The sequence below is a fragment of the Aristolochia californica genome, unplaced genomic scaffold, assembly GCF_029961685.1.
Source record: "Aristolochia californica isolate CCGP_79_NKW_82.1479 unplaced genomic scaffold, dmAriCali1.0.hap1 SCAF_14, whole genome shotgun sequence".
Taxonomy (NCBI): Eukaryota; Viridiplantae; Streptophyta; class Magnoliopsida; order Piperales; family Aristolochiaceae; genus Aristolochia; species Aristolochia californica.
Genome location: NW_027181815.1, coordinates 182273 through 205572, shown reverse-complemented (window position 1 = coordinate 205572; position 23300 = coordinate 182273). Strand labels below are relative to the sequence as shown.

At 38.6% G+C, this 23300-nt stretch overlaps 5 protein-coding genes across 13 annotated transcripts; 4 read left to right on the top strand and 1 right to left on the bottom strand.

The window, feature by feature from the left end:
- The first annotated feature begins 786 nt into the window (after positions 1-786).
- On the top strand, positions 787-5257 carry LOC137950613 (uncharacterized). 2 transcript variants are annotated; one of them, XM_068797179.1, is made up of 7 exons: positions 787-1041; positions 3719-3779; positions 3859-3953; positions 4032-4065; positions 4532-4586; positions 4691-4749; positions 5004-5257. In XM_068797179.1, the coding sequence occupies exons 1-7, from the start codon at positions 859-861 to the stop codon at positions 5135-5137; spliced, it is 621 nt and encodes a 206-aa protein (XP_068653280.1). In that variant the 5' UTR covers positions 787-858; the 3' UTR covers positions 5138-5257. The 2 variants fall into 2 exon arrangements, with proteins under 2 accessions (XP_068653280.1, XP_068653281.1); XM_068797180.1 differs by having other exon boundaries at positions 4691-4733; positions 5004-5165.
- Positions 5258-6561: 1304 nt separating this feature from the next.
- On the top strand, positions 6562-7691 carry LOC137950704 (putative calcium-binding protein CML19). The gene has a single exon (XM_068797304.1). The coding sequence runs from the start codon at positions 6931-6933 to the stop codon at positions 7522-7524; it is 594 nt and encodes a 197-aa protein (XP_068653405.1). The 5' UTR covers positions 6562-6930; the 3' UTR covers positions 7525-7691.
- Positions 7692-8165: 474 nt separating this feature from the next.
- On the bottom strand, positions 8166-11386 carry LOC137950135 (N-acylphosphatidylethanolamine synthase). 3 transcript variants are annotated; one of them, XM_068796514.1, is made up of 6 exons: positions 11080-11385; positions 10200-10246; positions 9976-10103; positions 9482-9567; positions 9232-9369; positions 8166-8679 (listed from the first exon to the last, which is right to left on the bottom strand). In XM_068796514.1, exons 1-6 carry the CDS (start codon positions 11305-11307, stop codon positions 8380-8382), a joined length of 927 nt encoding a protein of 308 aa, XP_068652615.1. In that variant the 5' UTR covers positions 11308-11385; the 3' UTR covers positions 8166-8379. The 3 variants fall into 3 exon arrangements, with proteins under 3 accessions (XP_068652615.1, XP_068652616.1, XP_068652618.1); XM_068796515.1 differs by lacking the exon at positions 10200-10246 and having other exon boundaries at positions 11080-11386; XM_068796517.1 differs by lacking the exons at positions 10200-10246; positions 11080-11385 and adding an exon at positions 10914-11024.
- A 433-nt stretch (positions 11387-11819) lies between these two features.
- Positions 11820-18975, top strand: LOC137950418 (uncharacterized). 3 transcript variants are annotated; one of them, XM_068796869.1, is made up of 5 exons: positions 11820-11973; positions 12516-12598; positions 17623-17816; positions 18072-18339; positions 18424-18975. In XM_068796869.1, exons 3-5 carry the CDS (start codon positions 17648-17650, stop codon positions 18752-18754), a joined length of 768 nt encoding a protein of 255 aa, XP_068652970.1. In that variant the 5' UTR covers positions 11820-11973; positions 12516-12598; positions 17623-17647; the 3' UTR covers positions 18755-18975. The 3 variants fall into 3 exon arrangements, with proteins under 3 accessions (XP_068652970.1, XP_068652971.1, XP_068652972.1); XM_068796870.1 differs by having other exon boundaries at positions 12516-12633; XM_068796871.1 differs by lacking the exon at positions 11820-11973 and adding an exon at positions 12287-12388.
- A 453-nt stretch (positions 18976-19428) lies between these two features.
- Positions 19429-23108, top strand: LOC137950018 (protein FLX-like 4). 4 transcript variants are annotated; one of them, XM_068796353.1, is made up of 5 exons: positions 19429-19672; positions 20149-20226; positions 20730-21350; positions 21712-21851; positions 22443-23108. In XM_068796353.1, exons 3-5 carry the CDS (start codon positions 20803-20805, stop codon positions 22862-22864), a joined length of 1110 nt encoding a protein of 369 aa, XP_068652454.1. In that variant the 5' UTR covers positions 19429-19672; positions 20149-20226; positions 20730-20802; the 3' UTR covers positions 22865-23108. The 4 variants fall into 4 exon arrangements, with proteins under 4 accessions (XP_068652454.1, XP_068652453.1, XP_068652455.1 ...); XM_068796352.1 differs by having other exon boundaries at positions 20135-20226; XM_068796354.1 differs by lacking the exon at positions 20149-20226.
- Positions 23109-23300: the final 192 nt, after the last annotated feature.

Below are 23300 nucleotides of genomic sequence, written 5' to 3'. Positions count from 1 at the left end.
CGCCGGTATCTTCTCCACTCAGTAATCTGATTGAGAAGCGCATAAGGCTGCTGGGCGTAGAAGAGATGGAAGTGAGAGCAGAAGAAGATGATTCGGTTAATCTTCAGTTTTGCTTTTGTAGGACCGGGGTTGAATTAAAAATTCAGAGTTTCAGAGGAGAAATTGAGACGGATACGGCGTGAAACCGAAAGAAGTGTCGATCTCCTTCTTCACCTTTTAGTCCATGGTTAGGGCCTAGCAAATAGGAGTGCGTTCTAGTCCATTACATCAAGATCGTCCATTCATATGGGTCCCTCCTGAATGGACATCACTTATTCCATCTCCCTTGTTGAGATAAGGATCAGGTTTTTTATTCAACATGGATGCTTATGGAAGACTCTACTCATGTTCAATCAACCCAACTTTTTTTTACTCTTTTTTTATTTTATTTTAATTTTAATTTTAATTATATCATTATCCCTATTTAAAATTAGTAAAAAACCTATGCATATTGAGATAATAAATAAATATAGAATACAATATATTTAATAATATATATATATATATATATATATTAATGTATTCTGAAATATATCGACTGCATACGTGGAAGTAAAAACACAACAAAGACGAAGCGGTTAAGCACAGTCACTGAGTCGACTCGGAGTCTTTGTGGACTCACATCACGAAAACCAAACAACAAAAGTGCTTTTGTTTGTGGATTTGAAGAGAGCGATTCAAGATAATATAACCCGTGCCTGTGCCTTTTTCTCAACCTCACCTTATTTCTTTTCTACTTCCCCCCCTCGTACTCTTCCATCTCCTACCGTACATCCGCTTACTTGGTTTATTTTCCACTAACCCCGTGTACCAGAGACGATGCAGGCCTCGTTTGCCTTCTCAGCCAAGCCGGTTTCGGTCCCCGTTCGGGTGAAATCCCAGCTCTCTCCCGCCGTCTCCAACACCCCTCTTAAGGGTGGGGAATCCATGGCTGCTAAATGGGCTCAGAAAACTGTTGTCATTCCCGCTCACAGGCGTGGATGCCATCTCATTACCTCCAAGGTAACCTTCCGCGCTTTCCTGCCCTTCCCACTTTTTTATTTTCTCTGTCCTCTGCTCATATTTGTCTGCTGCTTCTCTCCTTCTTATGGATTTTCGTGTTTGGGAGCTGTTGTCGACTGATTTTGTTTTGTGACGGAATTCTCTAGACGGTTTCATCAGAAATTGGAGTACGTAACTATCGGAATGAATTGTATCCGGAGACTTTTCGTTTCAGTGGACGTGCCTAGGTGCATATGAGTCTTTCAGTAAATGATCACGCTGATGGAACTTACCAGGTTTAGCGAGTGTTTATTCCGCACCTGTTTGGGATTTGGCTGGAGGTCGATTTCAGCTCTAGGAGATTTCCCAGGTAACTGGGAGTTTAATCTAGTTAAGGAAACGAGGAATTGTTTCTCGGTTACAATTGATTTGGTAAATGCGTAAGCGCGTAAATTCTCTCTTTTTTTCTCTTCTTTTACACACATTCAAGCGGCTCATTTGCTGTCCATGTGCGGAAGAGCCGCCATTCCTCTGACTACCATGTATCTCTGGATATTTCGTGATCAACGATGTCAGTCTTACCTTCTGAAATACATCAGTATGGTGGTAAGAGACATGCTTTCATTATGACATAAAGTGCTCAGGGGGTAGGTCTGGAATATAAATCTGGATGTAGCTCAATTTTCGCTAGGCAGAAGTTTTAAGGAGTACTCTGTGTTGGAGTATGTTATTTTCTACTTATGCATGATATGGTTATGTGACAGTGATCTTGTGCTCAGGTGAATAACTAAACAAGAGCTTCTTTGGAATAGATTATGAATGAGAACAGATTGTCCAGTTCTTGCAACATGGTAATCTATGAGAAACAGAGTTTCATTACTTTGAGAAGTGAGGAGGCTAGCATAATAGAAGATGGACAGCTCCTTATCGTTGCTTTCTTACACCGATTTCACTTTCAGCTAACTATTGACTACCTGAATAAGAACTCTTCTTAAAGATATTCAAACTGAGAAGGAAAAGAAGAACGGGAGGATATGGATCAAGAGACTTAAGAAACTTGTTTTTTCTCTCCTTTCTACCCTAGCTTCATCTTCTATTTATAATGCTCCATTCACATGATTCATGTGTCAAATTTTATGTTTCCCGCCTGACAGCTCTGGTACTAACTAACTCTGGAAGTATGCTTTCTGTTGTGTTATTTTGGAGTTTGTAACGTGACAGAAAAGTCGATAGATTTTTCTGTAGAATACAGATACTACTATAATTTTAAGGGAATGGGATATTTGCTGCTTATATGAACCATGTGCTGTTTGGAACTGACTTTTTTTTTCAGTCAGTTGCCATTGGGGCCAAAGTTTCTTGAGTTGTCATGAGAGCTTGGTGGACACATGTTGTCTGGTCACTGAGAAACTCCCTGAGTGATAACCTGGGTTCCATGATCTTTCATTGGATCTTTTCAAGTTGTCTAATAATTTTGTCTTTAGTCACATTGAACCCCCATTTAATGATTGTCAAAGTTAATGGATGTCAAGATGCCAGTGGAGATGGAGTTCACAATGCCCTCATGTGTACATTGGGGACCTAATTGTCTAGCTTACTTACTAACTGGAGAATGAAGGTACCCGTATCTTGTTTCATTTTCTTTCTTGTTTGTTGGGATTAGCTATATGTATGTGGTTCTTGTTTCTTGTTTCTTGCTTAAAAAAAAACATATCAATTGATAAGAAGAATATTGACTATGTTACTGACTAACTGGTTAAAGAAGGTATCCTTATCTTGTTTCATTTTTCTTCTTGTCTGTCGGGATTCGCTAGGTGTATGTGATTCTAGCGTTTTGTTTTCCTTTCTTGTTTCTTGTCTTTGCTTTAAAAAAAAATCAGTTAATAAGAAGAATATTGATCACTGCATCCTATAGCTTATAAATTTTTATTTTTTATTTTTCGACATTTTGTTTTTGCCTTATACAATTTTCTGTAATACAAAACAAGGGAAGCAGTGAAATGGCATAACACATCCAGATGTATCTTTCTGTGGCTCATTTCTCCAAATGGAGTTTGTGGATTAAGTGGTCTCTCTGGCACAACACATCCAGATTATCCAAAAGCTTTTGATCCCCTTGGCGTGATGTGATTATCATGAAAGATTTATCATAATTGGTTATTTCCATGTTGTGAGTCCAGGGATGTTGGATGAAGATAAGATTTGACATGTAGTTAATCTGAAAATTTATGTTGTATTATGCGCACGGGCCCTGAAGATTGAAAATTATGAGAGATTATCTTCTTTTGTGGGCAGATGAATTATGCCTAGTACTTTTTTTTTTTTAAATTGACATGAGAGTTTAGTATTATAGAGTAGATATTTTTTTGTATTGTGAATCACAATTTTCTAGCATTATGTGGCAAGCAGACCATAGCAGTAGCCTTTGTGCTCTGCTTGTAAGTAGTAAGTCAAAAGCAGGAGTGAAATTGGGTTGCTAAGGGATGATATGAGCATGAGCTCCAGCTGAGCCATGTAGGCTTACTAAATTTTATTGAATTGATAAGCCTATGTATCCTCCAATTATGTTTTGCAGCTTAACATGCATCTGATTCTTTCTCCAACTCTGTTCCTAATCAGTTTTTTTTTTTTTTAAAGGAAAAACATGAGTTAACCTGTTCCTGATCAGTTCCTAATCAGTTATTTTATTATTTGCTAGGTGTTGAGGGAAATTGAGCAAGATCTATCTGGATTCCAATGTGGCCTTGCACATTTTTTTTGTAAGCCATGAATTTGACTTACTTTTTTGTTCACTGTATGATGAATTTGTCTCCTGAAACACGGCTTATATACTCGCAGTGCAGCATACCAGTGCTTCTCTAACCATAAATGAGAACTATGACTCAGATGTTCAGGCTGATACTGAGACCTTTCTAAACAGGATAGTTCCTGAGGTTTGTATTTTTAATTTGTTTGTCTGATATAACTTCCTTGAGATGAAGGAAAGACATATCTGTTTATTATGTGTTCAGGGGCGATCAGCACCATGGAGGCACACATTGGAAGGTGCGTTATCATGATTTCCTTTTAAACAGACCAAATGTACTGTTCTTTAAAAGTTGCCATCTGGCTTAAACAGTTGTTTCCAAAGCTTTTTGATGTCTTTTTTCTCAATGGAAAATGTATAATCCTTGTCAACATTAATTCGTTACACCTCAATGTAGAGAATACAGAGCTTTGAAGGCATGTGTTATTTTGAGAGGAATAATTTTAGTTTGTTATTCATGGCAAAGTTATTCTACTCTTGTTGGTGACTTGTGTAAGTTAGATTCCAAGAAAAACTTTTTTTAGATGTATTTGTTGGTTTGCCATCACCTGCTATAATAAATTACTGTTACTGTCTCATATTAACAGTAATGGATATAACTGTTAAAGCAATCAATAAGGTTGTGGATAGCAAAAGTAAGGCTGTAGACAAAAGAGACCATCCAAGATAGTGATTAGAAGTTTGTTGAACATAATGGTTTTGCAGGGCCCGATGATATGCCAGCGCACATCAAGTCATCGATGTTTGGTTGCTCTCTTACGTATGATGTACCCCTGATGATGTTACTTCAAGGACTGATCTCCAACATTTAGTTTTGCTTTATAACTAAACATGATTGATTTTGTTCTTTTTCTGGCTGCACAGGATTCCAATAACTGAAGGGCATCTCAACATGGGAACTTGGCAGGTAAATGAGACCAAAGGTTTGTCTGGATTGATGTCTGTCTAGACTTTTGTGGGTTTCTGTGAGCAGGATGCTCATAAATCTTTCAATAGTTCAACACACTTATCATGGTGGAATAAAACTATAGATGCTATGAACTGATATAAACAATTGACAGCAGTTGTAATCAATTAAACAAGCAGAGGGGCACTTGGAAGTCGTTTGCAGTAGTTTTGATTGGCTATAAGGCATGTTTCCTGAAATGTTTCTTGTTTTTGTTTTTGCAATTTTCAGGGAATATGGTTGTGCGAGCACAGGGACCATGCAACTCCTCGGAAAATTGTGATAACTTTGAATGGAATGTAAATGGTATGAAACATGTTTTCAAAGCTTTGCCAACTAAATCGTTTACAGAAAGATGGAGATGAAAATGATTGTTAACCTAGTGATGCATTAGCATATGTTACCTGTGTAGATCTGGTTTTTGTGTTCTAGTACTTTCGCATGTAAATGGCTTAAGATTTTCCAATAAATAATATATGAATTTATATCGATTAAAACTGTAAATGGGATAATGAGTATTGATGATAATAAATCCAAGAACGGAAAACCATGACAAAAAAATTAGAAAAAAAAAAACAGGGTATGTGCAGAAGTGAGATGATATGAAGCTGCTACTGACGCGAGAAGACAAAGCAGGCAAAGCTGCGAAAAAACAGCCGACGCGACGGGAGGAGGAAGGATCCTTGTTGCTGCCAGTAGCGAATACCAGAATAAATGAAAAACAGTTGGGCTGCACGCCGCCGGTTTGTCAACATGGCGGCGCTACAGACGACAACCCAAGTTGTAACGATTGATAAAGATGTGAGAAGGGGGCTGTTGTGGTTCGTCTACAGTTATCTTTATCCCTCTACCTTTTTTAACTCGTTTAGTGAGGAATATGCGAGTCAAATCTTAATTTGAAAATTATTAAAAATTTGTTTTGAGACTTAAATTATATAATATAAACCCAGAAATTGAGTGAATTGTAGGCTCTCAGACTTGGCACTACTCCGAACTGTGATTCCATGATCACGTCAAAACTTCTGGAAGTCATCATGCTTCTGGTTTGGTTTCCATGGACGGGTAGGTCCCTGACCTCTTCCGACTGCAAAGGAGACTGCCACAACGTGCGTCCAACGTTGGCGGAGACGGAGACTCCTATAACTTTCTGAGAAGACTTGTTAATGGCGAGACCCTGAGTCGTTTCCATGTCGATCCACTGGCCTTTCAACGTACGCTCGAAAAAACTTAAACATATCTGACTTTGTATTGCTTTTATATTCTGCCATATATATTAGTTACATATCCAGATAGTTGTTTTTTTTTTTTTAAATCTCGATTATGGACACTCGAAGTGATCGATATGATGCAATCGGTGGATGCCGATGTTTTGTATTTTTGTTCCTTAGATTGAATCATCCCTGTTTTTGTTTCTTTCTGAGAAGAAATTAAACAGAAAAACTCCGGATAAAGTTTAAGGGAGTTACCGATGCGAAGCCGTCAAGTAATTTCAGAACCCAGAATGGTAAAAAGCAGGAAGAACAGACGAAACGACAGTCTGTCTGACTCTTGCCCCTTTGGTTTCTTGTTTCCATTCTGGCCTGCCATAACGGTGCCTGCCAACGTACGGCTTTCCTGTGTTTCTACATTGACAGGGACGAGTAGGGACGAGTAGACTCCAGAGGAATCCCGAGCTCAGAAAAATGGAAACACGCCTTCCACGGCGGTTTTGACCGTTACGAGGTCTTCCTCTTGGTCATCTTGTCTGAACCCTGAAGAATTATTGTAGGAGACCTAACACGGAGTTGAACTTCTCGACAAAGCCGTGAGATGGGTCGCTCGCCTATGGTTCTGTCGAAGACGTGGTTCGGTTCACCTTTCTTCTTCTTTCTCCTCTGTAATCTTGTTTTTTACAGGAAATTTCCCAGAAAGAGCGAATCAGAATTCGTGCTCCAACGATGAAACAGCTGCGAGCGCGAGCGGCGCCCACTGGAAAACGTATAAATTCTAACAATCGAAACTATGTTCTTCCATCCGAGAAGTTGGAGGTTACATCCGTTAGAGATAAGAGTTATCTCTTCGCCTCTCTGCTTATAATCTGTATCTGCGTCTATTTATTTTGCTTATAAACCTTGTGCGATCTTCAAATAATTTGAAGAAACTTCGAATTTCATAAATCATGGTTCTACTGTTCACGAAGAAAGAAGCTGCTTCCCCTTGTATTTCAGCTACTTCTCCGCAAACTGAGAAGAGTACGGCCTCCTCTCCGAAATCTGCCATTGGGAAGCTCTGCCGGAAGCTCTCCCCCAGGAAGAACGACGCCAAGCGCCCCCTCGCTCTCACCCCCCAAGGCCCCTACAGCGGCCCCTTCGAACGGGTCTTCCAATACTTCGATTCGGACGGAGACGGTAAGATATCTCCGGCGGAGCTGAGGAGTTGCACGAAGAGCTTGGGCGAGGAGCTGTCGGTGGAGGACGCAGAGGCCGTGGTGGAGGCCAACGACTCCGACGGAGATGGGTTGCTGGGGTTGGACGATTTCATGAGATTAATGGAGGTGGAGGGAGAAGAGGAGAGGAGGAAGGACTTGGTGGAGGCCTTTGGGATGTACAAGATGGAAGGGCAGGGATGTATCACGCCCAAGAGCCTGAAGAGGATGCTCAGCAGACTGGGAGAATCCAAAACGATTGACGAATGTAAGACTATGATCAGTCGATTTGATATCGACGGCGACGGCGTCCTCAGCTTCGAGGAGTTCACGGTGATGATGGTCTGATTCAGCTCCCTTGTACACTATCAAACTCTATTGATTGATTTATTATTTGTTACTTGACTCGGTAGACGCTTGTATCATCGTCGTCACAGGCGGTGGCCTGTAGATATTATCTATGCGATTTCATCTGTAATTTAGAAGAGGATGTTGTTGTATCGTCTGATTCTTTTGCAAATTGCAAACAAAATAAAATGTTTTGGTTTCGATAACTGCGGGAATCATGAAGCTCAATATACAATAAACCTTGGGTCCTGACATGATTGTCTGCAAAACGTATTCATGAAGGGCTTCTGGGTTTCAAAATCGGTTATTTTTGCCGCGAAAGTTCGTCGGCGGCTGACGGCCGGAGGCGGAAGGGAAACTGAGACTGGGCTTTGGTCACCTAATTTCTTTCACGCTTTACTAGTTTTAATTTTGAAAACAGATAGAAACGCGTGCACAAGGAAATCAAGGAAGAACGGAGGAAGAGGGAGGGGCATCTGGCTTCCTCTCGCTAGAGTAGAGTTGAAGTCGTCATGATTCGGTGCAAAAGCTATCGGAAATGAGAGAGGAGGCGGTGAGGAAGAAGATCAATTAGATTTTTTTTTTTTTTTATTGATAAGGGGATTTTATGAATAATAAAAAACAAAGTAACAAACAGAATGTGACTGATAAAGAACTACTTTAATGCTTCTTAAAATAATTTTCCAGTGATTTCTTCTTAGAACAATAAAAAAAAACCCGTTTTCTTATTTAAAGCTTCTTAATCCTAGTGACAGACTACAAATAGTTTTTTAATCCGACTCTCAGAAGGTTCTTTTGAAGCAGAAATGTAATTTAATGTCTATAAGATATGCTCGCTAACTTTAAAAATAAACATCAATTAATTGTACCCTTCACTTTCATGAGGCTAGTACCAAAACTTCGCAGACCCTCCATGGCGATCCAAATTCGATGAGAGATGTTGGAGTAGAGGTGTCTTTGTGCTGCCTCATTGAGACCGTGAGGGCAAGTAGGCCATCCAAGACTTGGAGAAGTTGATTCTGCAGACACGGACTTAGCTGCCTCCTTCAACCTGGGGAGGTCAAATTCTATTGGTTCCCCAACAATGATTCTGATCTCCTTCTTACACAGAGGAAACGGTGGCCTTCTACCCAAAAATGATTTCTCTGGCATCACCTGTGAATTGATGGCAGGAGAGGAAAAGAAAAGATACAATTCAACCTTAAGTCTTAAACCAGAAGACTTCAGAGCCACTGCAAATTTTTTTATGAGATTAACATGTCCTCCTACTATGTTGCTTGCAGGCTATTTGATCCAAAATTCTGAGAAACTTGATGTTAACAGGATAAAAGAGTTATTAGTAAACAGGTTCAAGAACTTAGGGGACGTAAAACTGAAGGAAACGTTTAATATAGAATAATATCATTATATGTAGTAGCCTGGGTTTTCTTAAGAACATGATGCATATGTTGCAACTGCATTTTGATAGTCTCATGACAACCAAACACTTGAAAACTGAATACCCTTCTTATTAATAGCCAATTTCTTCGTCTGAAGGAAAAGGATAGTCTACATGTTGAAAAGCTTTCTTTCTTTACAATCTTTTCCAGATTGTACACCTAAAATGTTTGCACTTTCTCTAATTCTTGTCCTCATTAGTATGCCTTGAAGGGAAAAACAATAATGAAAAACAGTAAGCAAAAGGCAGAAACAAGAGTTAGTATACACCTTTTCAAATCCACTATGAACAATCGGCAAAACTATTGGTGTAACGGATGCCCGTGCAATGAGACTGGCAGTTCCCCATTTCAGCCTTCTTATAGGGCCATTCCCTTGGCACACTTTTCCTTCTGGAAATGTGTGTAACTGCTTGTCCAAATATAAGAGGAAACTTCAGAAAATAACTTTTTAAAAGCATATAAATATAAAATAGCAGGAAAGTTCAAAAGTATATAGATTGAAGATATATTGAAGGTACCCAATAGCCTTTGCTCAAACAATCCAAAGCTTCATTCATGTGTTCCTGATAAATTCCTGCTCCCCTGGTTATGGGTATGCATTTCCCTGTGCAGTTTAGTCTCTTAGAACTCACGGCCCTGATTTCAGTAGTGCTTGTTCAATGAGAAGTTAAATTGAAATACAAAGATTACGCAATGCAAACCAAAGAACTTAAGCAGCATTATGCTATAAATTTCAGTTTTGATATCTACAAGTTCAACCATCACTGAAAAACCCTTACATATTCTCCCTTTTAGTTTTGGGATGGGAGAGGGGAGGGACACAGTATTCTTTGACTTTATATTCAAGAAATTGAAAAAAGATGAATTTGCAAAAGTTTATAGTTTTGTCCCGTTGAAGTATTGTTGTACGCGACATCCATAAGTGACGTGGGGCTTGATTTCCTAGTGCTCAGGAACTTCCAATTTGCATCATTTGCTATAAAACCCCTTGAATTTAAATAAATGTCATTACCAACTCTAAAGAAATATGATAAAACTGCATTTTTGAAGCATATGTCCTCTGCAGCAAGTACCCATCTAGCAAGCTTTGCGTCTGTTGCTGGGAAACCCTTGAAAGACCACATTAGCGGGTCATCTAAGCTGTTGCAAGCGATCCAAACTAAGTGAGATATAATAAAAAATCTGATCCATGAAATGAAAATTGATCCAATAGTGTGATTCTTATAATGGAAAAACCTGCAAATGGGTGCCAAACAGACAACAAAGTAAATGCCAGCAGGCACCTACAATTCATTGATAAAATAGATGTCAAACAAAGACCAAACTCAATATCTACAATATACATATACTCGTCACTGACACATTGAAGACAAATATGCTCAAGCAAGTCACCAATGACAACCGGCCTATCCTGCACAATGGCCTCTTCTTTTAAAATAGAGATAAGAGATTCAGCTGCAGCAACAAACTACCATAACGTTTTCCCTGTCCTGTCTTTTGCCAAAGAACCATAGACAAGTACCATGAAAGACATGCACTCATGTTTAAATGGACAAAGGAATAAATTAGAGCACATTTTCTTTAGCCGAATTTAGATAATTTAGTGTACTTTCTGAAGAATTGAAGCGTAGCATCAATCCAGCTGGTAATAGTCAAGTAAGTTTCATCAACAAGTGTCCCGGTGACACTGGAGAAAGTTTACAATGAACTAAATTGGGTCAGTACCTTAGGAACAACTGTCACTGACATGCTATTCGTAGAAAAAGAATCGATTTGAACGTTAAGTTCATCCATCAGATGTTTTATTCCCAGGTTTAGAAATATCAAACAAAAAATCAAAATAAATAAATAAATAAATAAATAAAGAAGATAGACGACGCACAACCAGAAACTGGTCCTAGAAAAAAATTTGAACAGTCTGTGCGAAATTCCAGGTGGCTCAGGACTTACCATCACCTGAAGCAGGTGATGAGATTCTGAAGTACTGAACTTTGCATTCTAACATGGGAAAAACGCAAGGTGCGTAGGGCATTTTGGCTTGCAAGCAGCAAACGGTTCAATGCAGTTGCAGCTCAGATCAAACCAGTGATTAGATAGAACGTGGAAAGGGACTCACGTCGACATGTGATTGCTGACGGTGATGAGAGGCTTTCCCTTGGGCCGATCTCGAACAAGACGGATTAGGGTTTCCGAATTGTGAACCGAAGTGGAGTTGAGAAGAGACGACGCGACGCGGGCAAAGGCGCCGACGGCCATAAAGACAAGTTTTCGAGGGACACCTCCGAGATGGCTCGGCCTGGTGGCCCATTCCATCGTCCGTACCATTTCCTCGTGTCTTCTTCATGTGAAAGTCATCTTCTTCCGAGGTAAATTTTTTTCCGTGGAGAGCTTCAGTCGGAGCAACTACCCAGAGGCGGGCGCCAACCTGAAATCAATCAGCTACAGCTGGCGCTGGTCAGCCATTGGAAGAGACTGGGCTAAATGGACAGAGTCCATGGGCCTTGCCGATCTTTGCTTGGATCCAATGGCTAATTGCAATCAAACTACAACCAGATGTGGTCCAGGGTCGACTACAGTAGCTGATGACATGTCTTTTATTACATGAAATTTTTCAGTTATATGGAGACTCGGGTGAACTCAGACCAGACTCGAGGTGTGTCAAGTCCCGGATGGCAACACATTGGGTAATACTGGTTTGCCCCAGGAAATGGGGTTTATGGTTCCGTGTAAGCACGGGGATTTATGGGCTTTTACTGAGTAATGAGACCCAAAGCCAGAATGTACTTGCCGGATAAAAAACCTGGTCTTCCTTTGTTCCGAAGGAGAGAATCGAACGCAGCAGAGAATACGAGAGAAGTTGGTAATTTCCTTTTGATAATCAAAAGATTCCGGTGTGAAAAATTTATCGGGCTTTCCCTTTCTCTCAAACCCTGCCCTACCTGCGTTGAAGCCCTAGAAAGATTCTCAGCTTGATCCCTCGCTCCCTCCCTCGCCGAACCATCTTCAACAGGTATGTCTCTCTCTCACACTCTGTAATTCCATGCGAATCACCTCTCTTTTTTTCCCAATCGTCTCTCTTTTTCTTCTTGCTCTCTATTTCTCTGTTTTTTTCCTGACCTCGAGACGCATTGGTCGCATTCTTTCGCATAATCCCCCCTCTCGTATTCTTTCCGAAACGTCAAGCATGGCGTGTCCTCTATTTTGAAACATGACAGATGGATATATGCGCGAATCATGACTGGATTCAAAACTCGTCTGCTTTTCGCTTTATCGCGCTCAATTTCGTGGTTTTGTAGCTTTCTTTTCTAAAACTAAATTTTTAATCAATTTGGTTGTCTCATAAGCCTTGTGCCCCGTTGAATGTTGCCAAAGCCCTGAAGGTTCTGCTGTTGCTGTATTTTGGATTGGGAGCAGTGGGTCTTGCAGTATGCCTCCCACTTTTCTTCAATTTGTTATAGTTCATTTTTCACGTCATGATGGGCTTACTGTTATTTAGAGTTTCATGCCTTTTTATCTTTTTCATTTTCTGACTTATTGAAGCATCCTTGCCAGATTTTAGGCTGCTGAGGGAGCAAGGATTGCTGGGGCTTCAAGAATTATTGTTGTTGATTTGAACCCTAACAGATTTGAAGCAGGTACATGACGATAACCCACCTATGAGTGCATGGGAGTATGTTCAATCAGAATTTAATACTCGTACATCATCGATTACCTAACTCCATTGAAAATAGTGTCTAATTACCATTTTTCATCTCCCATTTATATGCATTCAGCTATGAATTTCAATTCCACTTACTTAGTAACAAATTTTTTTGGCAAAATTTTATTTAATTATCTCTAAATTCGTTACAGACAATGTCTAATGGCCGTTTTGCCTTTGTTATTTGATTTATTTGGAATCAGATTTGTAGTGAAGGGCACTTTTTCTAATTTTTCTTTTTCTGTTGTTGTTTATATTTATGGCCTTTCACCAGTTATATGGAGTCGGAGCATATTTATTTATTTATATATATATACTCATTGGAGATGTTTTGATTTTGTTTTCAGAGTCTTTTGTTAATAGTATCCTGTTTTTTTACTTGATATCCCTACCTTTTCAATTCTCAAGAGTATTTCTTTTTATATTGTAACTCTTATCTTTTAATTTCTAGATCCTATCATGTAGAGATATTACCTATTTAAAAAATATACATGCAATCCCTACGTCTTTGACATTACCTTAAACCATTTATGCAACCAATAAACTTTGAAAACTTAATAAAACCAATCTTTATACTAAACAATCTTTAAAAACAGTCTGCTCTCATGTTTTCTCTACTTTCAGTATTTTTTGTAAAGTTGTTACTGCTTATTTTTTGTTGTTTTCTGCTCTTACTACAGTTTTCAAGTTGACTCTGTTGTCTTCTGTTAGGTTTGATCACTTATTGACAACTGTTATGAGGTTTTTTAATCTTTCAATCCATTTTTAGCAGAGGATAACTAAGATGACGATTACCTTGAGAGTTATTAGGTTACTACATTAATTTTATTATCAGATTAATTAATTCATATTAATAGAAAATCTCTATTAATATCTTTCCGTGTCGTGCTTTTTATATGCTTTTCCATCCTCTGTTTTAATAAGGTGTAATCTTCATTCTGATGTCCCAGTTTTTCAGTTCATTAAATTCAAATTGTAAACCTTTTCTAGTTATATCCATTATTTTCAAATAAAAAAATGGTGCTGTAACCATCTCTATTTGATATCTATAATCTTCATTATGATATCTCTCACTTTTCTGGCTCTTGACAGTTCGGATTGTAAACTTCTTGTTTGCACATAATTGTTTTTATATTTCACAAATAGAATAATAACCATTCCTGTTTTGACACATGCCTTTTGATTTTAACTCGAGTTTTGTGATTGCTTTATCATCTGTGTATGGCTATTGTGGTGGGAAGAATGGAGGCTGAACTGTTTGTTCACCTGCAATATTGGTACAATGTTTTAAGTTGTCTAAACTATAATGTGTATAGCTTTTGGATAGTATGATAGTTACCACTAACAAACCACTATTTGTGGAAACTAATGAAGTTCTATGGATTCAGCATCTACTTAATTTTTTCATCTTTCTTTGTTTGGACTTCTTGATTGTTTTCAATGCTTTAGCTTTATCAGGTGAAGAGAGTCCTACTGATGGTTATAACGTTCAGTGACAACACACTGTCTGTGAAGCTTAGAGCCCTCATCTGTTACGAAATTTGTCTATCTGGGTTTGTGAAGGGAGTGTTGAGAGATCACTTCATGAACTCTATTGTGCCCTTTTCTGCCACTCTCATCTTCTTATTTGTTCCGAATGGACCTTTTTTATTCTGCTGCTCTTGTAACTACCACGTTTGGACTTGTTGCTATGGTACGTTCACAAAAACGTGTTATTTGGAGTAGACTTGGATATCTTAGTGTGTTCAGATATTCGATTCTTGAAGATGATTTAAAGAGCTGAGGAAGAGTTTAGCTCCATTGACATGGTTTTTTCCTCACTTTGGTTCCGAATTACTTTTTACCTCTCTCTTGAAATTTTTTCTTGCTGCTCTTTAATGAGATGGTAAGATGTTACAAGCTCAGTTATGTACAATTAGGTGTTTTAGTTATGCATAGCTGGATTCTCTTTGTTTTTTTAATTATGATTTCCTTATAGATGAATAGTAAAGAAGTGAGGAATACAAAAAAAAAGTGCTGCAATTTATGGAGTTGCTTGTGTGGTATCTCCTGAATGTCATGTAGTAGTATGTTATTATAGAATTTTGTTGGCAAAACAATCTTAAGGTAAGTGATAACGGTAGTAGAGTACCAATGGTGTGGTTTACCAGCTGAAAAGATATGGATTGTCAAGAGCAACTTCACATGGGAATTGACGCATTTGCAAGATTTTTTGGCAGCTTTAGGGAAACACTTGCAACCCTAATTTTTGTTAGTAGAACTTTTAAAAATTATTTTAGAAAATTTACTTTTAAAAAATAATTAATTCTTTCTATTACTTTGAATTTGGAATAAATTTAGGATTTTATATAGTTGGAAAGAGAGAAAATTAGGGTCTCAACTACTAATTTCGAATTCATGGGAGTGCATGTTTTATTTATAATGAATTTATAACTGAGAATCTTTTGATTGTCTTAATTTTGAATTTTTTAAAATTTAAAATATTAGTAGTTTTTCCTTTGCTTTTTCATTTTTCATGTGCATCCAAATAAAAAAAACTATGTTTCTTTTTCATTTTCTCTCTCATCTTCCTTATGCATTCAAACAAGGTAAAAGAAACACCAGTTCTTTTCTTTCCTCTTTCTTTTCCTTTCTTTTTCTTTTCTTTTTTCTCCACTTTCTACGCTGGCAAACACAGCCCTTGTTATAAGTCAATGTGAGACCTTTCTTGAAGCTAAGATGAAAACATGATTCTTGCCTTCCCAGATCATTCTCTGTGGCCCACTCCCTCACTCACTCTCTGAAGTCGGAATCTTAGTTGTCTAGTTTATTTATTCTCCCACACAGCCCTCGTTATAAGTCAATGTGAAACCTTTTTTTGAAGCTAAGACGTTCCATGGGAACAGTGGTGATGTGTACTCACTCTCTGAAGTCAAAATCCTAGTTGTCTTGTTTATTTATTCACTGCCATCTCATGCTGAGTACTGGCTGCATGGTGGTTTTCCTCTCAAACATGCGAAACCTTTGCTGCATAGTGGAGGCGAGAGGGAAGATTTTCAATTGTGAACTCTGATCAGACCTCTTGACGAGTCTTTCACATTGGATGACCTGTCAAGCACAATTTGATTTGGGTTGTAAAACATTAGGATTTTAAAAGAGCTTCTGTGTTTTATTTTATTTTGCGTGTCCTACCATGTGTAGGATACCTCAAATTTGGGGTGCTAGATCCCATTCTAGTTTTGCCAATAGAGTTTCATGAATCTTCTTTTATTAGCAGGTGAAAGGCTTCTGATTGTTTCGTGGTTTCACTGTTTTTGGTTGTTGAGAATGCTCTCTGAAATTCTTTGGGTGCCAAAAATTATTTATTGTTATTTTTTTCTGTTTTATCTGAGATTGCTAAGATTGCTATTGTCTCAAGATTCCAGTATTCTTGAGGTTTGATCCTGCACCTGCACTCTCAGTGTTATAGGCATCCCGTTCTGACAAGTCCTTGACATTATTCAACTTCTAATTTGCCCTTGTCTCCCCATCCAGCCTGCCATCATTGCAGAACTGGTGAAGACTTGTTTTTGCAACCACCTCCTCTTCCTCTCTCTCCCTCTCCCTTGTGCTCCCACTCTTTCTTTTGAATTTTGTTACTCTTGTTTGAACACATTAATCTTGGCCTGCACATGACTACTTTATGGTCCCACTTATCATCCACTGCTGCTTTTGGTTAAATGATTCTCAACGAGCTGACAAAGAAATTTCTCCTATCATTACTAGAACAACATGTTTTTGTCCATAGAGATGTTGTGTAAAATTTTTGGCATAACAAGTTACTTGGGCTCTTCTCGTCTTCATTTCACTTATCCTCTCCGTGTTTGAAATAGAACATTTATGGATTCTCATTTTTGGTGGAGCTCTTGATTTGCCTTTTTTTCGATTACTTATTCTGGATTCTGTTGCTGGCGAGTATCACTTAATTTCATAGCTTCAGCACCCTGGGTCTCACTTAACTGATTTTTTAGGTTCTATAGCTTCATTTTTTTCTCCAGTAAGCAGGTTATTCCCTTATCTTGGGGTCAACTAGGTTTTTTAATCACAGCTAAGTTGTCTTTGTTTCACTAACTTTCTCCATTGTCGAGGCATTATTTTTTAGTTTTCATTTTTGTTTTGGTGCATGGCTATCTGGTTCTCTGTTTTTAGCTTAGAAATTTGTAAAAGCATTTGGTATATATTCTTATTTGTTTATTCTCTGCTCCCATTTTCATTTGTCTTCCCAAATCTGAGTTTCCCTGATAGATAGTATTTGTCTTCCTATTTTGCTCTTCAATTTGGATTTGTTTTCATGAATTCATCATTGACCTCAGCTTCTTCAAGAGTTTGCTAACTTTGTAGTTCCTGTCAAAGCTATCCAAGGAATTGAAATTTACATTCTATGTGATGAGCTTCCTTCATTGAACCACACATGTACAAGCAATTTATGTTCTGGCCTAAGTTTTTTATTTCTGCTAGTCAGAGCTTGAATTCAGATGATGATGTTGCTTTCTTGTAGAATACAGAGAGATCTTGATACTATCATTTCAGTAGTACAAATGTTGGGGTCTTTTGAACATTTTTCATTTTAAGTTGTACTTGTTCAAACAATTTGGCATGGAAAAGTCATGGCAAAATGTTTTGAAGAACTATGGGGCGCGATTGAGAGGTTGGAGATCAATGCCATGTATAGCATTTCTTTTGCTAATGGGGGCTCCCATAAATTGATATATATCTTTTGTTTGCATTTAGAAATGAAAAGAAAATTGAAAGATATCATAGTTTTTTTTTTGTTTTTTGTTTTGATAAAGATGTATTTAAGAAAGATATCATAGTTGATAATTGAAAAATGGCGTACTAGACCCTAATGATTACAGTTCTAACTACAATGCAGTTAATTGAAAATCTTCCTTTTTGCTTGTTTACATTTCTGGTACGCTTACTACTTTAAGTTATGCCCAGGCTTGTCACTTCGTGAAAAGGTAAAATGGATCTGGAAACAGAGAACCGCATTGCTGCATTACTTATGCAGGAGGCGACAAGATTGCGACTGCAAGCAGAAAAAGAAGGTGTCGATGTTTACCTTCGGAAGCCAGCTGTAAGATGTCGTCCAAATTCACGTTTTCTTACTGCAACTGTGCTAGGGGTGCAACAAGGTTGGTACTGTAATTCGTGAACTTTACTTGCAATAAGTCCTTTCTTTCATTTTCAGAATGTGATTCGGTGATGCTCCTCTGCTGCTGAACCATCAATTATGGATTACTTATCACTCAATTATGGACGTTGTATCTTCTCTCTGTCGTACTTGGACTCATATATACTGGTCAGCCAACCTGTTGGCTGACTCCTTAGCTAATAGAGGCGCCTCTCTCCAAGCGCTTACTGATTTTGAGAGTTGGTTATGCTTTTAGCTAATCGAGCTGTAGAAGTCAATGAGATGTGGCGGGTCCGGCAGAAGGAGCTGGAACTAGATGAGAATCAAATACATAGATCAAAAGATAAAGGTAGAGTTGAAAACGATAGGCACCATGTTGGATCCTCAGAAAGAAGTTCTAGATACATGGAAGTGGACAGGAATGCAGCTTCTTGTCTTCCTGGTAAGCGCGGAAATGAAGATTGTTACTTGAATGAAGATGGCAGTTTGAGAGATGATGAGGTTGAAGAATTTTTGCATTCAAGGTTGCATTTCAGTTCCTCTCTTATTCTTATTTAAGTCTTAAAGCTTTTGGGAGTAAATTGAGAATTATATTGTTCTTGTTCCAGGAGAAAACGAGGTCGAGGTACTGTAGGATCAAGGATGGATGAAGCAGGCCCATATCTCATGCCATCTTCTTCATTAGATTCAAGTGAAAAACATAATTCTGACGTAAGAGTTGGTGAAGAGTGGGAGCAGCGTGTTCTTGGCCCGGAGAAGCCTTCTTTTCTCAGCTCTGACAATCGAGGGACTGAATGTTTTGTGACTTGTGATGGAAGGAATGACAAAGAGAGGTCCAAGGACAGGCGCAGATCGAAGAAGGAGAAGACACATCATAAGAAAAAGAAGGATAAAAAATTGAAAAAGAAAGATAAGGAATCAAAAAAGAGGCATAAATGATGGAGAATATATGTCCAGTAACTTGTATTATTCGTAAGAAATTCTGTGTGGAGGTGGTGGAAGGGACCTCTAGTTAAAGTTGGGTTAAGTGGCAAGTGACATTTCTGCTTTCAGCGACCACATGGAGCCTGCTACTGGGTGCTGGTTCCGTCGACAGTCATGTAATCTTAATTGTTGAATATTGTGATCACCATCAAGTAGCTTTTGATTTTTTTTATGAATCCGCAATTTGCCGTGTTTGTGATGCCCCCCCTTGAGTTTCTTTTTGTTTCTCAAGTCAGCGTTTACAGTTGGTTTTAGTGGTACAAGTATTGGCAGCAGTTTGAACGAACAAAATCTTCTTCTGTTTTTTCTTCGCAATGACAAAGGAAGAGATCAGACAGTGACTTTGGCTCCTCTTCAGTTGATTTGAAAAGCTCGAACAATAAAAGCAAGAAGGCCCCAGTGAACATCATTTCCATTAGAAGTGTTAAAAATAATAATAATAGTAACCACATATACAATGCAATAATTAACTCTGAAAAGAACAGAGATTTAAGTCTAAGCAAATTAAATGCAATTTCTCATAAGTTAAACGACGACTCGCGCATCCCTGTCAGCTTTCTCACGCGCTTCTCAACTTAACAAGTCTTTCATTACGAAATTCTCTCCTCGAACCCTTGCGGTTGCGGACTTCTTCCGCTGCTTTTCTCTCTGCCAACCCTTCCTTCTAAATCCACTCTCTCCTTTCTCCTACTCTCCCCCCAACCCTACCCGTTTACTTTCTTCTGACTCCACACTCTCCCTTCTTCTCTTCTCCCGGGTCCCGGTCACTCGGCTTCCAATCTTCTTCTCCTCTTATGGTTTTTCTCTTGAAACGCTAAACCGGTTTAGACTTCCCGGCTGGTGGATCAACATATTAAGATTGGAGCTACTCAGGTTAGACTGATTCTTTTGCTGGATATTTCTCTCTTATTTCTTCTCTTTTTCTTTGTTCTACTTCCCGAAAGGGAAATCAGACTTTCCAATCTTCTCCGGCTCTCCCGTTCTAGACATGTAATTTTTTCTGCCACTTAGACAGACATTGCAATATCATTGGTGGTGCTATATCGGTAAATTAATTGTTTCGTATATTTTCTCAATTTTGGCACTATTTAGTTCTCTTTGATTTTGACTTTATAGATTATTTCTGCCAAGTAAAGTTTATGTACTAGCATTTTGGTGGGTAATATGTTGTTTCTTCAAGAAATTTATAGCTGATCATTCTTGTGTGTAATATTTTCATTTCAAACCTATGAGTGACTTTTGCATTACCTGTAATAGTTTAGTTTGTAATTTTTTTTTTTTTAGTGTTCTTCATTATTAGATTAGTTGAAATGAAAATAATGATTTTTTTGATAGGTTACTCTTTGCAGCTTGCTACTAGAGCTTTACACCTTTTGTCACTCTCAGAAAATTAACACGAAGCATGGAACATTCGTACAGCCACAAAGGTGTGACTTTCTACCCACCAATAGTGGGCTTGTAGCTGGCGTATTCTGTCTTTTTTTTTTTCCTGGACAGGTAGTCATACTAGTGTAAGGTTCTATATAATTTTTTTTTCATCATGCTAGGACTTCCCTGTGGAAGTTGGTGTACTGCTATTCTTAGTTTTATAGTAAACAAGTAGGACGTCTGACCAAAATCATTGTTTTGTTGGAGTGGACTGAAATCACGATCAACTTGTTTGTTTTATCAATTACCAACAGCATTTGTTTACGTCAATGGTTTTGCTACTTTTAAGTTAAGAGTAAAAAGTTTCTTGCTTCTTTGCGTTGCTGTTGATCATTATATGACATTGCATATTAAGTTGATGTTTTCTCCTATCTCAGCTCCTTGTGGAAATTAAGAAAAGGAAAAAGAATACAGTTTGCACTAGCTTTCTTTTTAACTTTAGAGGTGCTCTCTTTTCTATCGTAATGTATTTAACATCATAACTTGTTTCCACATATTGCAGATTGTATCTCTCTTTTGTAATAGTTTGAGTTTTTCCCAAGAGATTCAACGCGCCCAAGTAGACTCGAAGGGACATGGCTACGAGAGGGCACATTCCTTTTGAGGGCCACTCAATCCAGTCTCCTGGAATGATGCGCCACATTCCATATCCTGGCGCAGTTCCAGCTCCCAACCATCACTCTTTGGACCCACTGCCTCCTGTTGACATTTTGGAGAAGAAAATGGCCATTCAGGCCACTGAGATGGAGCAGCTTGCAACAGAGAACCAAAGACTGGCTGCTACTCATGTGACCCTTAGGCGGGACCTTGTTAGCACCCAGCAAGAAATGCAGAGAGTACATATCCGCATGGGGGGCATCCATACTGAAAGTGATATTAAAATCAAAGGGCTCTTGGAAAATATTGCAAAAATGGAAGCTGACCTTCGAGCTGGAGAGAGTATGAAGAAAGATCTCCAAGAGGCTCATTTAGAGGCAAAGGCACTAGTGAAGGCCAGACAGGAACTGAATGCAGAAATTGAAAAGGTTACTCAGGAACTAAAGAAAGCTCGTGCTGACCTGAAAAATTTGCCCGAAATGCATGCTGAGCTTGACAGTTTAAAACAAGAACACCAGAGGTTACGGTAGGCACAGGTTTCCCAGCATAACTTGTCTCTGTTGATTACCCTATTTCTTCGCACTCTCTTCTTCAATTGGCAATTTTGCTGAACCAAATACTTTCAAATAGCGACCAAACCTTTTCTCATGGCAGCTTTTTTGGCCTTTTGGCTAAGTTCAAGTGTGGTATCTGTTTTATCAGTTTAAAGAATAAAATCCGATATGTGGCCCGATGTGATATTAAACTTTCTTTGTGCCCTCAGTCATCACCCGTGGATATACTGCATGGGCCTAGTGCACCCCTAAAAATATGAAGACTATATCACTTTTGTCCAACTGCTTCAGGTGTGGTTACTCTTGTTTTGTTTTGATTTCTTTTGGTAATAGGGCTCAGTTTGAGTATGAAAAGGGTTTGAACATTGAGCAAGTGGAGCAGATGCATGCGATGGAAAGGAACTTAATATCAATGGCGAGAGAAGTGGAGAAACTACGGGCTGAAGTGTTGAATGCTGAGAAGAGAGCACATGGTATTTTTCTCTCTCATCTTATTTGTATTCTAAGAAATCACCTCTAAGAATGCATCAGAAAATGGTCGACTGCAAACAAGATGGGTGATCAATCCACTTGAAGGAGTTTTTATATGTTCCAAATTATTCTTACGAGATTCTTAACATACATTTTTTCTTGTGAATTGGTGATCCCAATCATGTCAACTTAGTGTGGGCCTGTCATAAAGTGCATCACTTGATGAAGCTGTGTTATTTGTGTTGATTCTGTATGCCTCATGTTGAATGCTATTATAATGCCTCATATGAACTTTCATGTAGTTGCATGTGCATCTCTGTTTCTCTCTCTATCTCAAAAACACCCGCACACATGTGCATGCGCGCGCACACACACACACACACTTAAAAATTGTATGTGTATATACCCAAAGTATCAATAGAGCAGGGGTGGATTTAGGTGTGATATGCTTTGTCGTCTTACACTTTACTTAAAATTACTAGTCTAATAACGATCTTTTATTTGCCTCCTTGACTAGAGGCGCTTTTTTGCTACGTTGGTTTTTTCCCTTGTGCAAAGCTCTGAACTTGGTACTTTTGTGTTGTCTTTATCAGCCATCCAGTATGGGAGCACATATGGTAGCCCAGATCCGGCACGTTCACATGCTACCACGGGTGGTGGACCAGGTGGATATGCGGATGCTTATGGAAGACCTCGGGTTCATATGAATGATGGAGCTTCAGTAGATGCCTACGGGAGGCCTCAAGTTCCACCAAGTGAAGAAGTTTATGGAAGACCTCCAGTGCAAATGACTGGTGTTCCACCAGAAGCGTATGGAAGATCTCAGGCTCAGATGAGTGGTTCTAATCCAGGAGAAGCTTATGGGAGGAGGGCTCAGATGGGGGGTGAGGTCTCAATAGAAGGAATGAGTCCATATGGAGAAAGTGGGGGTCCAGGTGTTCGAGGAGCATGGACAGGGCCTTATCAAGCAACAGGCGGCGCTCGTGCACCACCACCGCCGCCCCCTCAAAGGTGATTTAAAGGAGGACCTTAATTCCTGTGATGCTCCTGGGTCTTCTTGTTGGTTTGCATTTGCTAAGAGCCCCTGGCCTTGTCTTTGCGTATTGAGGTATATCAGAGCTCACAGGTCCTTGATATATGATCACTGGAGTGTTGTGTTAAATGGTTGAAATTGATTAAGCAATCAAACTCATCTCTGATTGTTATTAATGCTTAGAGACGGAATGAGTAAAGATATTCTGTTATCCGTTTTGATTATCTATCATGTATTCCACCTGCTCAACGGATGGAATGGGTTAAATTACTTGTAAAATATAGAATTCTTAAACAAAAATATTAACTTTTATAATATTTAGATATTTGATTAAATTCATACTTTAATAATATCTGAATTATCACTTGAGTAATTTAATTTAATTTAATAATAATAATAAATAAATAAATAAAGTATT

Bases quoted from the DNA above. Each gene is read 5' to 3' on its own strand.
- LOC137950704 (XM_068797304.1), top strand. From the start codon at position 6,931: ATGGTTCTACTGTTCACGAAGAAAGAAGCTGCTTCCCCTTGTATTTCA.
- LOC137950018 (XM_068796354.1), top strand. From the start codon at position 20,803: ATGGCTACGAGAGGGCACATTCCTTTTGAGGGCCACTCAATCCAGTCT. The intron at 21,351-21,711 runs GTAGGCACAGGT...TTTTGGTAATAG, and splicing joins CAAGAACACCAGAGGTTACG to GGCTCAGTTTGAGTATGAAA. The intron at 21,852-22,442 runs GTATTTTTCTCT...TGTCTTTATCAG, and splicing joins TGCTGAGAAGAGAGCACATG to CCATCCAGTATGGGAGCACA.
- LOC137950135 (XM_068796514.1), bottom strand. From the start codon at position 11,307: ATGAAGAAGACACGAGGAAATGGTACGGACGATGGAATGGGCCACCAG. The intron at 10,247-11,079 runs GTGAGTCCCTTT...AATGAATTGTAG, and splicing joins GTCAGCAATCACATGTCGAC to GTGCCTGCTGGCATTTACTT. The intron at 9,568-9,975 runs GTAATGACATTT...TAAACTGCACAG, and splicing joins ATCATATTTCTTTAGAGTTG to GGAAATGCATACCCATAACC.
- LOC137950418 (XM_068796869.1), top strand. From the start codon at position 17,648: ATGGATCTGGAAACAGAGAACCGCATTGCTGCATTACTTATGCAGGAG. The intron at 17,817-18,071 runs GTTGGTACTGTA...TTATGCTTTTAG, and splicing joins TGTGCTAGGGGTGCAACAAG to CTAATCGAGCTGTAGAAGTC. The intron at 18,340-18,423 runs GTTGCATTTCAG...TTCTTGTTCCAG, and splicing joins GAAGAATTTTTGCATTCAAG to GAGAAAACGAGGTCGAGGTA.
- LOC137950613 (XM_068797179.1), top strand. From the start codon at position 859: ATGCAGGCCTCGTTTGCCTTCTCAGCCAAGCCGGTTTCGGTCCCCGTT. The intron at 1,042-3,718 runs GTAACCTTCCGC...ATTATTTGCTAG, and splicing joins GCCATCTCATTACCTCCAAG to GTGTTGAGGGAAATTGAGCA. The intron at 3,954-4,031 runs GTTTGTATTTTT...TTATGTGTTCAG, and splicing joins TAAACAGGATAGTTCCTGAG to GGGCGATCAGCACCATGGAG.